This window comes from Sus scrofa, chromosome 8 (assembly GCF_000003025.6).
Source record: "Sus scrofa isolate TJ Tabasco breed Duroc chromosome 8, Sscrofa11.1, whole genome shotgun sequence".
Classification (NCBI taxonomy): domain Eukaryota; kingdom Metazoa; phylum Chordata; class Mammalia; order Artiodactyla; family Suidae; genus Sus; species Sus scrofa.
The window spans coordinates 18,984,306-18,999,581 of record NC_010450.4 but is presented as its reverse complement, the minus strand read 5'-3'; the positions used below and the strand labels follow the sequence as shown (position 1 = coordinate 18,999,581).

The 15,276-nt window shown below is 48.5% G+C and overlaps 1 protein-coding gene across 1 annotated transcript in view; it reads left to right on the top strand.

Annotated features, from left to right (window-relative positions):
• The window catches only part of LGI2 (leucine rich repeat LGI family member 2), a 30,690-nt gene extending 17,657 nt beyond the window's left edge, over positions 1-13,033 (top strand). The window contains exons 7-8 of the mRNA XM_021100562.1: positions 2,142-2,306; positions 11,718-13,033. Of these exons, the coding sequence (XP_020956221.1) occupies positions 2,142-2,306; positions 11,718-12,535 (983 nt within the window). The 3' untranslated portion in view covers positions 12,536-13,033. The remainder of the gene's footprint in view (positions 1-2,141; positions 2,307-11,717) is intronic.

Here is a 15,276-nt window from a genome sequence, read left to right as displayed (position 1 = left end):
GTTTTTTTTGAGTTTTTTTAAATAAAAAACAGACTTTTTGGTCTGTATCTTAGACAGCCTGCCTTTTTATGCTCACGAGTGCTGGTGTTTTCCAGCACTCAGAGTTAGTCAGGAGACTGTGAGAACAAGGAGATGGATTACAGGCATCACAGGAGTGTCTGGAACCCAGGGCAGACTTGGATGAGACGAGGCAACCAGAGATGTAGGAGGAGGTTAGAGCCGCCTCAGCTGTAATGAAAAGAATGCAGCTACTCTGAGTCCCCTTCAGCCTCCAGAAAAGACAGCAGACAGCGACTGACTGCTCCCGTTTCCCTTTTTTGCCTTTACCTACATGTGACCATGGGCACCTCTTGCAGCCCCTGAGCCCTTTCTGACTGCCACAAGGGGCGCGGGCATGGGGGGCGGGGGGGGGCACCTGTGCCCCCAGGGAGTTTTTCAGTTTCAAGTCTTTGACCGAATCCTCCTGGTGTTTTGATAGAGGAGGGGGACTAGGAGCCATGGGGACTCTTCCCTAGGTCTCCAGGCGGGCAGCTGCAGCCTGTCATTCGTCATTCCCTATATAAAACTCCCGATGGACTCCCATAGCCGAGGCTGGGTGCCCACACTTATCTGCACCCTCTCACTCAGTTTCTGCAGCATCCTTCGAAGCAGACATTGCCCTCGTTTGACTCCTGGGGTACCTGAGGCTCTTGCCCTGGGAGCTCCCCATGCAAGTGGGGTAGAAGTCCATCTGTCTTACCTGCCCCAGCTCTTCTGAATGTCCCAGAAGGGGGAGGGGCACCTCCCCCACTCTTGTCCCCACTGTCCCTTGGACACTTCTTGCTTCTCCCTCTTCTCCCTGCACCTGCGCGCACCCTTCATTCGACCACAGCGTAGAGATGTTCCCAGGCGGGGGATCGAACTCGAGCCACAGCAGTAACCTGAGCCCTGGCAATGGCAACATCAGATCCTTAGCTGCTAGGCCACCAGGGAACTCCCTAGTGTTTCCTTTTTTAAAAAAACTTCTTTCTGGGGAGTTCCCATTATGGCGCAGTGGGAACGAATCCAACTAGGAACCATGAGGTTGTGGGTTCAATCCCTGGCCTCGCTCAGTGGGTTAAGGATCTGGCGTTGCCGTGAGCTGTGGTGTAGGTCGCAGACACAGCTTGGATCTGGCATTGCTGTGGCTCTGGCATAGGCCAGCAGCAACAGCTCTGATTAGACCCCTAGCCTGGGAACCTTCATGTGCCACCAGTGTGGCCCTAAAAGGACAAAAAGGAAAAAAAAAAAACTTCTTTCTTCATTGGTTCTCTAGCTAAACTCCCCCCCCCGCCCCCGACACACACACACTAACTGTTCTTGCATTCAGGGGCATGCTAGCCCTGTTCTTTGGGAGAACTGTACGTCCCCTACCCAGTCATACAGTGAGTCACTGTGGCTCCGGAGAGCACTACGGGTGATGGGTATTAACTTAACCACTAAGTATAGGAGCAGAACTCATGCTCAAATGGGATGAGTTGCTGGAAAATCGAATACGTCTACCGAGCTGAAGAGTACCGTCCAGATCCTAGGCAGAGCGGTACTTAGCGCTGCTCCGGGACTGGTAACCAATAAACAGGCTCAGGCTAACGTCCCCACATAGTGGGATTTATAAACCTCCGAGACCTCCGGGAGAGTTTGGCTTGGTTTCCAGAAGCGCAGCTTGCCCTCTGGGGAGTTCCCTTTTAGTCTTCTCTACTACCGGGACGATGCTGAGAGCTACAAATACAGCATTCCCCAAACAAATTTCTCCACCGCAGCCCTTATGCACAGAGTCATTTTCCTGATGGGTACAGCAGTGTTGCTTTGTGGCATCTTTTTGGTCCTGACTTTTCGAAAGCCAAGGCTCATCGAATTTGTTTAAAACTTTGAGGTCCTCTAGCCAAATTTGGGAGCTATTTATCTCAAGGATGCTGCGTGTTCAGTCTGCTCATTCTGTGCCAGCCAGAGCCCTCCCGAATCTCCCAGGGTGAAACGCGTCATGATGGGTGTGCTGCTCCTCCCCCGTCCTCCCCTCCCCGGTCCTCCTTGGAACGGATGCGAAAGGATGGAAGGGGCGTGGGGCTCCCTACGTCCCACGGAGATCTCACGGAGACTTCTGTTTTTTAAACACCCTTTCCCAGATTTTGTGGTTCATCAGACTTTGCCCTACCAGTCGGTTTCGGTGGACACGTTCAACTCCAAGAATGACGTGTACGTGGCCATCGCTCAGCCCAGCATGGAGAACTGCATGGTGCTGGAGTGGGACCACATCGAAATGAATTTCCGGAGCTACGACAACATTACAGGTGTGTTGTGGCTTTGAGTGCATGGATTGGCCCCCCTTCAGCCTGGCCCCCAGCCCAGGAGGGAGGAGGTCCCCTGTCATACCGAGAGGGAGCTTGGCACTCTGGCTTGGTTCCATGGGGGGGGGGGCAAATTCCAGCCCATGTGCGGCTCTCCAGCTTTTTCTGAATGTGGTCAGTTATTGGTAAGAACAGAAACCTCAGATGATGATCCTATGTATTGTTAGTGATCCTTTTACAAAGGGAGAGGGTGATGGGGGGCTGAGGTGGGAAGCATTTTCTGGTACTGGTGCGAAATCACTCCCAGAATCCCTTGACCTTGAGCAGTTATGGCAGCCTGAGACGGCACCAGCATTTTAGCTGCTAAATGAGTCCTTTGACTGTGTTATGCTGTTAACTAATATGCTAATGCACGCGCATGCACACGCCCCTGGCTCTCTCTCTCTCTCTCTCTCTCTCTCTCTCTCTCACACACACACACACACACACACACACACACACACACGGGCTGTTTCTATTGCCCCCTTGCCAGCCCTGGTGATCGCTGTGTCCTTTACATAAGCACATACAAAATAAGAATAAGTGGCTTCCTAAATTCAAGCCTTTGAGGTGAGACTTAGCACTTTTTTAGTGCTCTTCTTGGATCTCTGTGTCTTGGTGCTGCTAAAAACAGACTGTCTACTTGCTTTTTAAAAAGGGGATAGGAGTTCTCATTGTGGCTCAGCAGTAATGAACCTGACTAATATCCGTGAGGATGCGGGTTTGATTCCTGACTTTGCTCAGCACACCCGGGGTTGCTTTGAGCTATGGTGTGGGTCCCAGATGTGGCTTGTATCCAGCATTGCTGTGGCAATGGCTGTGGCATAGGCCAGCAGCTGCAGCTCAGGTTCCACCCCTAGCCTGGGTATTTCCATATGCCAAGGGTGTGGCCCTAAAAAGAAGAAAAAAAATGGATAAAGTCAAAAATCATCTTTCAAAGACTTCTCCTTTATCCAAGTCAATCTGATAATAGTACTGACTTTACCGGCAGCACCACATGGCCTGTCACCCCACGAGAAGGTTTTCTTCCATGGTTCCTGGTCTGGTTTGAGCATCCGTGGTGAGAAGCAAATCTAGGTAGCGTTCCCGGATCAGAAGGCTCCTGGGAACCTCTCGGGCACAAAGTGGCCTCGCAGCAGGTGCAGGAAGATGGGGAGTCAGGGAGAGGTCATTTATCCTCAGGGAACAGAGCTGCTAATGAGCCCGATGTCACAACACAGAAGCTTTGAGAGATGTGCAGCGAGCCGCTGTGCTCTGAGATACCACTGGCCTCCCAGTGGTGAGCCCACATTCCTAGAGCAGCCTGCTGGCTCCAAGCATAGATCAGCCCAGAGCAGCCAGCGCAGGGAACCTATGGAGGGAGGCTCGGACCTAGGACCCTAAATCCAGTCATGGAAGAGGAAAAAGGGTGAGAGAGGGACCTGCTCCCTGCATGGTTTTTTGCCTCCCTCTTTTCTCCAACCTGGCAGCTCGGTGAGGGCTGAGCTGAAACCCACAACCGCTATTTGAGGTGTGGCTGTGGATTCCTCGCCCATAGGAAGGGGACAGGCGCCCTCTGTTCAAGAGAGAGTGGCCTTGTAGACCAGAAAGAGCTCAGGTTGGAAAGACCTATGACCGTGGATTCCACGGCTGACTCTGCCGGGAGAAGTAGCTTGTGGCCTTTAAGGCTTGGTGTTTTCGTCTGTAAAATGGGCAGGAGATGTACTCATGAGGATGTTGTGAGGACTGGGTGCCAGGGACGGAGCAGGCGGTTCTTGATGCCGGCTTCCTTCTCGCCTTTACGAATGAAGAGATGGAGGCTCAGGCAGGTTGAATCCCTGCACTGTTAACTTCCAAGGCAGAGCCCAGGGTCTGTCACTGCTGCATCCCCACGCTGTGTTCCCCTCTCCCAGGCTGACCTTGGCAGGAAGCACAGCACTGCCCTCCCCCTGGCTCCCTGCAGCTAGTCAGTCATTCATTCACTCATTCATTCATTCATTCAAAGATTTCTTGACCACTTACTCTGGACAGGCCCAGTCTAGGTCCGGGGGTTGTAGCAGTGAACAAACCACATGGAAGCCTCCACCCTCAAGGAGTTTTATTATAACGAGAGAGAGAATAAAATAAGACAAATAACTTTGGAGGTTTTTGTGTGTGTGTGTGTTTTCAGGGCTGCACCTGCGGCATATGGAAGTGCCCAGGCTAGGCGTCGAATTGGAGCTATGACTGCTGGCCTATGTCACAGCCACAGTAATACTGGATACTAGCTGCGCGTGCGACCTACACCACAGCTCACAGCAACGCCGGCTCCTTAACCCACTGAGCGAGGCCAGGGATCGAACCTGCCTCCTCATGGGTACCAGTTGGATTCGCTACTGCTGAGCCATGACAGGAACTCCCAAGACAAATCCTCTTAATATATACAACACATTAGGTATGCTGAGAAGGGAAAGGTGGCAGGGGAGGAAAGGGTTAAAGTGCCGTTCTTGGGAGAATTGAAATTAGAGATGGAGTGTCTGATGTAGGCCTCATTGAGAAGGTGTTGTTTGAGTAAAACCTGTGGGCCGTGAGGGCTTGTTGCACATGGAGAACAAGGGGGAAGAGCATTCCAGACCGAGAGAGGAGCAGGTGCAAAGGTCCTGAGGCAGGAAGGTAGTTTTCCTCTTTGATGAACATGCAGGGAGCTGGTTTCGCTTGGACAGAATGATCCAGGTGCCGTTGTAGGAGACAAAGTCAGAGGTAAGAGAGCTGGTCATGGGGGCCTTGCAGGTCCTAACAAGGACTGGGGCCTTCATCTGAGTCATGGAGGGTCTGTGCAGAGGTCAGCCAGACGGCATGGAAGATGCAGGTGCCTGCTACAGAATGCTGGGCTGTGTCCAGCTGCTGGGTTGAGCGTAGTCTGTGTGTGGGGAGGGGACAAAAGGGGGATCAGAGCAGGTAGCTGAGAGGCTGTTGCAAGAAATCAGGCAGGTGCGGATGGCGGGTGTAGGAATGATTGGTGAGATCAGAGTGGGTGTGGCCAGTGCCAGTGCTGGAGCTTGCTGGTTTCTGGGGATTCCTTGGCCTCTCAGTCTCAAAGTCTGATTCTTCTGAGAGGCGGGCAGCTGGACAGGAAGCCCACCAGGATCCTCTTCACAGCCAAGCCCAAGAACTGAGCCATAAAAATGTGTCAGATTAGGAACTCCGATATCTCACTGGCTGTTCTTAAATCTGGCTCTAGATCTTTCTGGTCGGTGACCTTGGCCAAGTTTTAATCTCGTTGATCCCCTCTAATCTGTAAAGTGGAAATTTCATGAATTTCCATTCATCTGTAAAATGCGATCATTGTAAGATTTGGGCAGCATATGTAATATAACACTTAGCACAGTGCCTGGCATATGATACATTCTCCATGAGTGTTGGGATATCATTTGGGATTAAAGATAGACATTTGATTACCACCGCTTGCTACCACCACTAGGGAAAGCCACCAATTTCAGATTTTTCATTCTTCTTCATTCATGAAAGCACACAGAACCCATACGTTAAGGCCCCAACATGCCTTGCCAAACACACATGGCCAGTTTCCTGCCACTTATGGATTTCTGATCACGTCTTACAATTCAGCTGCCTTACCTTCTTTTGTTTCTCTCTTTGCCTGGGTCAGCAGGCTCAAATGCAGCCTCCTACAGGAAGCATTCCTTGATGACCAGATTGGAATGAAGTACCTGTCTTTTCTGCTCCCTTAATACATGGATTTCCATTAAGCATGAATCCCATTCCCTGTCACCATTTTTCACTTCAAGGAAGGCAACACATTTATGTACTCAGTGATTTATAAGCTATTTTCTTAGGTCAAATGCCCAACCAGACAACGTGTACTTGTCTCTGTTTTATAGTGAAAAAAAAATAGGAGCAGCCGTCCTTCCCCCATAGACTCTAACTCTTTGATTTCAATGAAAGCATCTCCACAACTTTCATGAGCACAGGAATGCGGAGCCCAGCAGAGCATGGCCTGAGAGGGGGCAGGAGAAGAGGGTGGCTACAGAAGTAGGGGATCCCTCGTGCTGGGGAGGAAGGAGTGTGACTCACTGAATTCAGCCTGGTGTGAAGGAAAGCCCTGCAGCCCACACGTGCTGGGCAGAGGACAAATGGATGAGCAAGGGCACAGCCCCGGAACCACTTGCCTTGACCCGGCCAAGGTACATGTGGACTGTTCTCTGCTCCCGGGGCCGTGCATGCCTCATTTATCATCTTGTTTGATCACAGGGTGGTCCCAGAGTCAGCACAGGCTGGCTGGCATTTTCCCCATCCATGCCCAGCGCGTCTGTGGCTCTTCCGAGCATCATGCAAAAGGGACATCGAGGCGGGGAGGGAGACCCAGGGTCACGTTCTCCCCCAAGTTTTGCTCCTATGTCTTCTCCTTTTTCTCTCTGCATCTCTTCTCAGCTCTCACGGTTTTGATTAATTTTGTTTGCCTTTTGATTTCTGCCCAGTAGGTACATTGTAGCATCTCTCCTCTTAGAGTAAAACACACACACATGCACATGCACGCACCCACACACACACATGCGTACACACACTTGGAAGACTTCTGCTGCTACTGACAACTCCATGGGCTCCACCTGGACAGAGGTGTCACAGAGTATCTCCAAGAAAGGAGTCTTTTCTGTGTCACATGGCCCCTCGACTGAGACAGGCAGAGCTGTAGGATGCTTCTGGGTACCAGGGACCTCCATAGCCAGGGACTCGGGAGGGAGATGAGGAGCAGGCACCTCCATTAGTGTTGGGAGTCAGTGCAATTTCCGAAGAGCAGCTTGGTAGTTGAAACCCAGAAGCCTTTAAAATGTGCACAACCTCTGCAGCGTCTGCCCCGCAGTCTCTCCGTTTAAGAACACAGCCAGATGGTTTTCCAAAAAAGATCTCTCTACAGGGAAGCATATTGCTTACGATAATGGAAAACTGGAGATAACTGCACTGTCCAACAGGAGGGGATTACTTAGATAAAATGTGGTGCACCCATGCAATGGACTACCATGGAGTGTTAAAATATCAAGTTGTGAAAGATGCAATGACGTGGGAAAATGTTCAGAACATAGTGGTCGAGGGAAAAGAGCAGGTTATAAAAAGTCCATATATACTGTGCACCCAAATCTATTTTTACAAAGGACATTTGAGTATGTGCAGAGATTGGCAATTAAAGAAATATATGGAATTCCCGTTATGGCTCAGTGATTAATGAATCTGACTAGGAACCATGAGGTTGTGGGTTCGATCCCTGGCCTTGCTCAGTGGGTTAAGGATCCGGCATGGCTGTGAGCTATGGTGTAGGTCACAGACACAGCTTGGATCTGGTATTGCTGAGGCTGTGGCATAGGCCGGCGGCTACAGCTCCGATTAGACCCCTAGCCTGGGAACTTCCATATGCCACGTGTGCGGCCCTAAAAACGACAAAAAAAAAAAAAAAAAAAAGAAAGAGAGAGAAATATATGACAATTTTATGTGTAACTTCAGCATTTACACTTCAAACAATTTTGATTTCTTCTTTGTACTCTTTAGTATATTGGTGGTGGAGTGTAGGTTGGAGCCAGACTACCTGGATTTGGATTCCAGGCTCCACCGCATTGTAGCTGTGTGACCTTGTATAAGTTACTTAACTTCTCTGTGCCTCAGTTTAACCCTTTATAAAATGGGGGTCATGATGATGCTAATAATATTACCAGCCTCATAAGGTTGTTGTAAGAATTAACTGAGTAAACACATGTAAATTGCTTAGGAGAGTGCTTTCATAAGTGTTACCTGTTATTATTTTCAAAATTTGCTTTCAAAATCAATTAACATTGAAAAATTTTATACTCAGAAAAAAATGCCATGATTAGTTTTAACAAAGGAAAGAGACCAGGTTCTTGCAGGAAAGCCAGAGCATTGGAAGAGAAAAGTAAATTCTACCCTAAAAACCACCCACCAACTGCCCTCAAAGTTAATACCAAGGACAGGAATTGGGTAATTATCCTTGTAATTTACAGACCAAATTCACTTTGGTCCAAATTGCCTAGAAAATTAGGGGAAAGAAATAACTTGTAATTGAATGACCTAGAGGAAGGGTCAATACTCTGAGATGTGGGTGGTTCTCTTGCTGAAATGGGGAGGTTGGGGGGGGCGCTTCAGGGTTCTGGGTGCAGACTGGGAGTGGATGATGGGAGTGACCCAGACAGGGGGTCACGACTGAAAATGTTCCCCTTTTCCTGCACAGTTCTGGTTTTGTGCCTCCTGAGCTAGATCGTTCGTATCATTGCTCACCTGCAGGTCCTCCTGTAGCGCCCGCTATGCACAATTGCCAAAGGCCGGGGTCTGGAGTTCCCGTCGTGACTCAGTGGTTAACGAACCCGACTAGTCTCCATGAAGATGCGGGTTCGATCCCTGGCCTCACTCAGTGGGTTAAGGATCTGGCATTGCTGTGAGCTGTGGCGTAGGTGGAAGACTCGGCTCAGATCCCATGTTGCTATGTTATGGCTGTGGGGTAGGCCTGGGAACCTCCATATGCTGCGGGTGTGGCCCTAAAAAGACAAAGAAGAAAAAAAAGGCCTGGGCCTTTTTATTTTCAAGACAATTGCTTCAGTTATCCAATAATGATAGCTACTGGTTATCGATCACTTTCTCTGTGTGCGAGCTCTGTCCTAAAAACCCTGACTGTGAAATTTCTCAGTCTTTGCAAAGCTCTAAAGTCAATGCTGACCGCATCCTCAGTCTGAGTTGACAGACGGCGGGCCTGAGCACAGACAGCCGAAGTAACTGGCACAGGGTCAGAACACTTAGAGGTGCTGGGCCGAGTGTGGGGTCGGGGGAGGCTGTCTAGAGTCATAAGAAAAGGTCAAATGTCTTCAAGAGCTCTCATCACATTTTTTGTCTCCTGCCTTTAAGTCCTGACTCCCATTTTTACACATACCCCCCACCACACACACACCAAGAGAAGAAACCCATCCGATGGCCTCATTCTGCTCCTATGGACTCAGGAACCTCATGCAGACAATAGGTTTGGTGTATTGGTCAATTTCCTGAATTACACATCTGCCTCTAAAGATGCCAAAGGCTGGAGTGCCCATCGTGGCTCAGCAGTTATGAACCAGACTAGTATCCATGAGGATGTGGGTTCAATCCCTGCCCTGCTCAGTGGGTTAGGGACCTGGCATTTCCATGAGCTGTGGTGTAGGTCGCAGACTCGGCTCGGATCCTGTGTTGCTATGACGGTGGCGTGGGCCAGCAGCTGTAGCTCTGATTCACCTGCTAGTCTGGGAACCTCCATGTGCCTTGGGTGTGGCCCTAAAAAGCAAAAAAAAAAAAAAAAAAAAGAGAGAGAGAGAGATGCCTGAGGCCCAGGTGACCGTCACTCACCTATTTTGATGGAGGTACATTTAGAACTTTCTTTTTTTAATGGTGGGAAAACATGTCTAACATAAAATTGACCATCTTAACTGTTTGTGTTCAGTTCTATACTCGCGTTGCTGTGCAGTCAATCCCCAGATCCTTCATCCTGAGAACCTGAAACTCTGTACCCATTAAACTTCAGCTCCCCATTCTCCCCTCCTGTCAGACCCTGACACCCACCCTTCTGCCTTCTGTCTCTGTGAGTCCGAGTCTTCTAGGTACCTCGTGTGGGTGGAATCAGGTGCTGTTTGTCTTTCTGCGACTACTGCTATCACTGAGCATAATGTCTTTAATGAACATTCCTTCATGATACAGCATGTCTTTGTCTTTGTCTTCGTTTTTTGTTTTTGTCTTCTAGGGCCACACCCCCAGCATATGGAAGTTTCCAGGCTAGGGGTCCAATTGGAGCCATAGCCGCTGGCCTACACCACCACTCACAGCAACCCCAGATCCTTAACCCACTGAGCAAGGCCAGGGATTGAACCCACGTCCTCTTGGATGCTAGTCGGGTTCACTAATCGCTGAGCCAGGATGGGAAGTCCTATGACAGCATGTTTGAATTTCCTTTCTTTTAAAGGGGTAACAATATCCCATAGTTTGTCTGTACCTCATTGCGTTTGTCCATTCATCCATCAGTGGACTTGTGGGTGTTCCCACTTTGGGGCTCTTGTGAGCAATGCTGCTGTAAACGCGGTGTACACAAATATCTTCCAGACCCTGCTTTCAGTCCCTTGGGTCTAGACCCAGACGTGGAATTTCTAGATGACATGGTCAGTCTTTTTAAATTTTCTGAAGAACTGCCATGCTTTTCACAGCGGTTGCACATTTGCCATTTCTCACCAGTTCCCAAGGTTCCCAGTTTCCCTGTGGGGGAGCATTTTTTAATTTCCCTAAAGACTTTATTATTGTTTTATACCAACTAGCTTGACATAAATCTTTATCCTTTCCACCCACTTGATTAAACTCAAATATATTCTGATGCTTTAATATAGTAGTATTTAATACAGTTGCTCTACCTAAAGAAATTTTTGATGTCCGTAGTTTCGATTTCTATAAACAAATATTTCCTCAGTTTGTTGTTCTTTATTATTTATTTAAAAAAATTGAACTATGTTTGATTTATAATAATGTGTTAGTTTCGAGTATACAGCAAAGTGATTCAGTTATATATATATATATTTTTTTTTTCAGATTCTTTTCCATTATAGGTGATTACAAGATATTGAATATAGGCGTTCCCGTTGTGGCTCAGTGGTTAACGAATCTGAATAGGAACCATGAGGTTTCGGGTTCAATCCCTGGCCTTGCTCAGTGGGTTAAGGATCTGGCGTTGCCATGAGCTGTGGTGTAGGTTGCAGACGTGGCTCGGGTCCCACATTGCTGTGGCTCTGGCAGAGACTGGCATCTGTAGCTCCGATTGGACCCCTAGCCTGGGAACCTCCATGGGCCGCAGGAGCGGCCCAAGAAATGGCAAAAAGACAAAAAAAAAAAAAAAAAAAAAAAAAAAAGATATTGAATATGGTTCACTGTGCTATACTGTTCATCCTTGTTATTTATTTATTTATTTTTATTTTTAGGGCCCCATCTGCAGCATATGGAAATTCCCAGGCTACGCCAGATCCGAGCCACATCTGCGACTTAACACCACAGCTCACAGCCATGCCAGATCCTTAACCCACTGAGCGAGGCCAGGGATCGAACCTGCATCCTCCTGGATACTAGGCAGGTTCTTAGCCCATTCATCCAGGATGGGAACTCCCCTATCTACTTTGTATACAGTGACGTGTATCTGTTAACCCCCTACTTCCCGTGTATCCCTCCCTCGCTTTCCCCTTTGTACCTGTCAGTTGGCTTTCTATGTCTGTGCGTCTGTATCTGTCTTGCAGAGCAGTCCTCGTGTATCATTCTTAGATTCCACACAGAGTGTAGGAGACGGAAGAGCCTGTCTCCCGCTGGCTGCCCTAACCCCCACCCCTCTCTCCCGGAGCGCAGGTCAGTCCATCGTGGGCTGTAAAGCCATCCTCATTGACGACCAGGTCTTTGTGGTGGTGGCCCAGCTCTTCGGCGGCTCCCACATCTACAGATACGACGAGAGCTGGACCAAGTTTGTCAAGTTCCAAGACATAGAAGTCTCTCGCATTTCCAAGCCCAACGACATCGAGCTGTTTCAGATCGAGGACGAGACGTTCTTTGTCATCGCAGACAGCTCCAAAGCGGGGCTGTCCACCGTCTATAAGTGGAACAGCAAGGGCTTCTACTCGTACCAGTCTCTGCACGAGTGGTTCCGGGACACGGACGCCGAGTTCGTCGACATCGACGGAAAGTCGCACCTGATCCTGTCCAGCCGCTCCCAGGTCCCCATCATCCTCCAGTGGAACAAAAGCTCCAAGAAGTTCGTCCCCCACAGTGACATCCCCAACATGGAGGACGTGCTGGCCGTGAAGAGCTTTAGGATGCAGAACGCCCTCTACCTGTCTCTCACCCGCTTCATCGGGGACTCCAGGGTCATGAGATGGAATAGCAAGCAGTTCGTGGAGGTCCAGGCCCTCCCGTCCCGGGGGGCCATGACCCTGCAGCCCTTCTCGTTCAAAGAGAATCACTACCTGGCCCTGGGGAGTGACTATACCTTCTCCCAGATATACCAGTGGGATAAAGAGAAGCAGCTCTTCAAAAAATTTAAGGAGATTTATGTGCAGGCGCCTCGTTCCTTCACCGCCGTCTCCACTGACAGGAGAGATTTCTTCTTTGCCTCCAGTTTCAAAGGGAAAACAAAGATTTTTGAACACATCGTTGTTGACTTAAGTTTGTGAACGTGTGATGGGTGAATTTAAAAGACATGTAGCTTTAGCTCTTACAAGAAAGGACCGAGGGGGAGGCGGGGAGCAAACGCAGCAGCCAGATTCACCGTTCTGATGTGAAAAAGGCACCGGGGACATAGGTAGAAGTTTTCAAACTCTTAGAACTCATATTTTAATCAGGGATTGCATTTATTGGCTAACTGCATGACACGTCCATCCTCCCACTTAAAAAGACATCCTGAAGTCTGTAATTACTGAGAAAAAAAGAGTACAGCATTAATGCTTGCCGTCTAGGGAAAGTATACGTGCTTTTTTTTTTTTTTTTTTTTTTTTTTTAACGAGGAAGGAGAAAATCAGATGAGATGGGACAGCTCTTATAATGAAATAAAAAACAAAAAGATCAAACACCACTCTGGACCCTTCGTGTTCCATTTTATCAATCTGTTGGGTAAGAACTCTTAACGCCAAAGTCAGCTAAAAAGACTCGCCGATGATTAGTTTTAAAATCTTATAACAAGCAAAAAAAAAAAAAAAAAAAAAAAAAAAAAAAAAAAAAAAAAAAAAAAAAAAAAAAAAAAAAAAAAAAAAAAAAAAAAAAAAAAAAAAAAAAAAAAAAAAAAAAAAAAAAAAACAGCAATGCTATTTTGAACCATCCCAGTTTCCTGAATCCCCTCTAGGAGCAGAGCTGGGCTGGATTTGTTGGCTCACGTGGATGTCCTTCAGGGGTGGGTTAACAAAATCATGTTTGACATCGCTTCCTCTGACACAAAGAATATAATCTGCTGACACATGTCTAGGCCCAGCACAGGCTGGGGGCCCGGGAGTGAGACAGAGGGGTTTCTCCCTCTTCTCATGGTTCAAAGCTGCCCCCCACTGTGGCCAGAGCAGGAATGCTTCTTTGATGCTCTCACGACTCATCTGCTTCTCTGGACCCATCCTTTGAGTTGGTGGGTAGCCAGCAGTCCGGCCGAGGACTGAATGGTGCTTTTTATTCTGTCCTTTAGCGCCATAGAGCAGGTATTTCCAGCTGATGAGCATTGAGTAGAATTTTTGGAGTAAGATCTTGTGGCGTCAAAGAGGGCCTAATACAAGTTTCAATGCTCTTTGAAACCTAGAGGTGATTCTCTGATGGATGCATGTCTCTGCCCTCTGGGCAACTTAATATTTCAAATAATTGAATCCCAGCCTACCTGCCTGCCCACCTGCCTCTCAGAACTCACATCATGGTCTTGGGTTTATTGATTTGCTGATGTTGTTGCCACAAGCTCCCGAAGATGCTGCAGCACCAAATCACAGGACTGGGGTTCCTGTAATGGCAGCGCCCCCTCCTCTTCCAGCACTTTAGCAGAGGAATCCCACGCCCTCCCGTGGGGCCCCGTGCTGGCAGGATGCTCATTCTCTGCAGGCTGGGGCTGGGCCTAGGGGGGTCTCAGGCTGATCCCATGGGACCAAATCTGGAGCCAGATATGCTCAATCGCACAGCCCAGGTCGGCATCCAGGGGACCAGGTGGCCTCTGGTGTGGACCATTGGGAAGCTCATGGGGTCTGGTTTTTGTGAAAGGTTCCAGGAGGAGAGCCTGCCTGGTTAGCTGGTCCTGTTCAGAGAAAATGAAATGAATGCTTTCAGGAGGGGCTCTCAAGAGTAACCCAACACCTCCTCTTCCAGCTGTGAAAGGAGCACCATCACCTTGCACAATATTGCTGTGTTTCAATGATTGTTTGCCGAGTCATGAGGAGGTAGATGTTTTGCCGTAAATTTGAATGTGTTTGTTGTTTCCAGACTTTAAGCAATGCAGATCGAGGCAATAAATAGCACTTGGAAAACACTGCATCGTGGTCCCAACAGCACTCTTGAGTGCGTTCTGGTTCTGCAGGCTCATGGCTTCCAGCCTGGGGCACCAGGGATTTTTAAGGAATTGGTTCATGCACACATAGTAGCATCGCTGCTCCAAACTTTCCTACCAAGTGTGGACCGAACAGGGGAGAAAATGGTTTTCTTTCTTTTCTTTTTTTTTTCTTAACCCACTGTGCCACAGTGGGAACTCCAGTTTTATTTTATTTTATTTTTTATTTCCCTGATACATTATTTTTTTTTCTACTCTGTAGAGCATGGCGACCCAGTTACACATACATGCATACTTTCTTTTTTCTCACATTATCATGCTCCATCATAAGTGACAGACATAGTTCCCAGTGCCACACAGCAGGATCTCATTGCTAATCCATTCCAAAGGCAGCAATAGTCTGCATCTACTAACCCCAAACTCCCAATCCATCCAGCTTCCCCCACCCCCCCGGGCAACCATAAGTCTGTTCTCCAAGTCCATGATTTTCTTTTCTGTGGAAAGGTTCATTTGCACCATATATTAGGTTTGTTTTCTTTCATAAAGCACAAGTCACTCTTTCTTCTATGTTCTTTTGCTTTCCTGGTTTATTCGAATTGACTGCAGGTACCCTGATCCCCATACCGGAGGCTGAAAGTGGGACAGCTCTGCCTTTTCCCCAGCTGTCAAGATAAGCACGCTCTGGTTTCTGATGCTTAGAACCCCTCATCAAACTTGGGCAGGAAACATGCACTTGGCAAGGACGGTGGGAGATGTTTAGTCCCAGCACTTGTGCCTGGTCGCAGTGATGCTCAGAGGAGGCAACGGGGGTGTCCTTCCCCTGTGCTGCCTCTGAGGAGCCGTGACCACCTGCTCAGCCTCACCTCTGAGGGTGCAGTTAGGGACCCACCTTTGCACCTGCCACGCTGG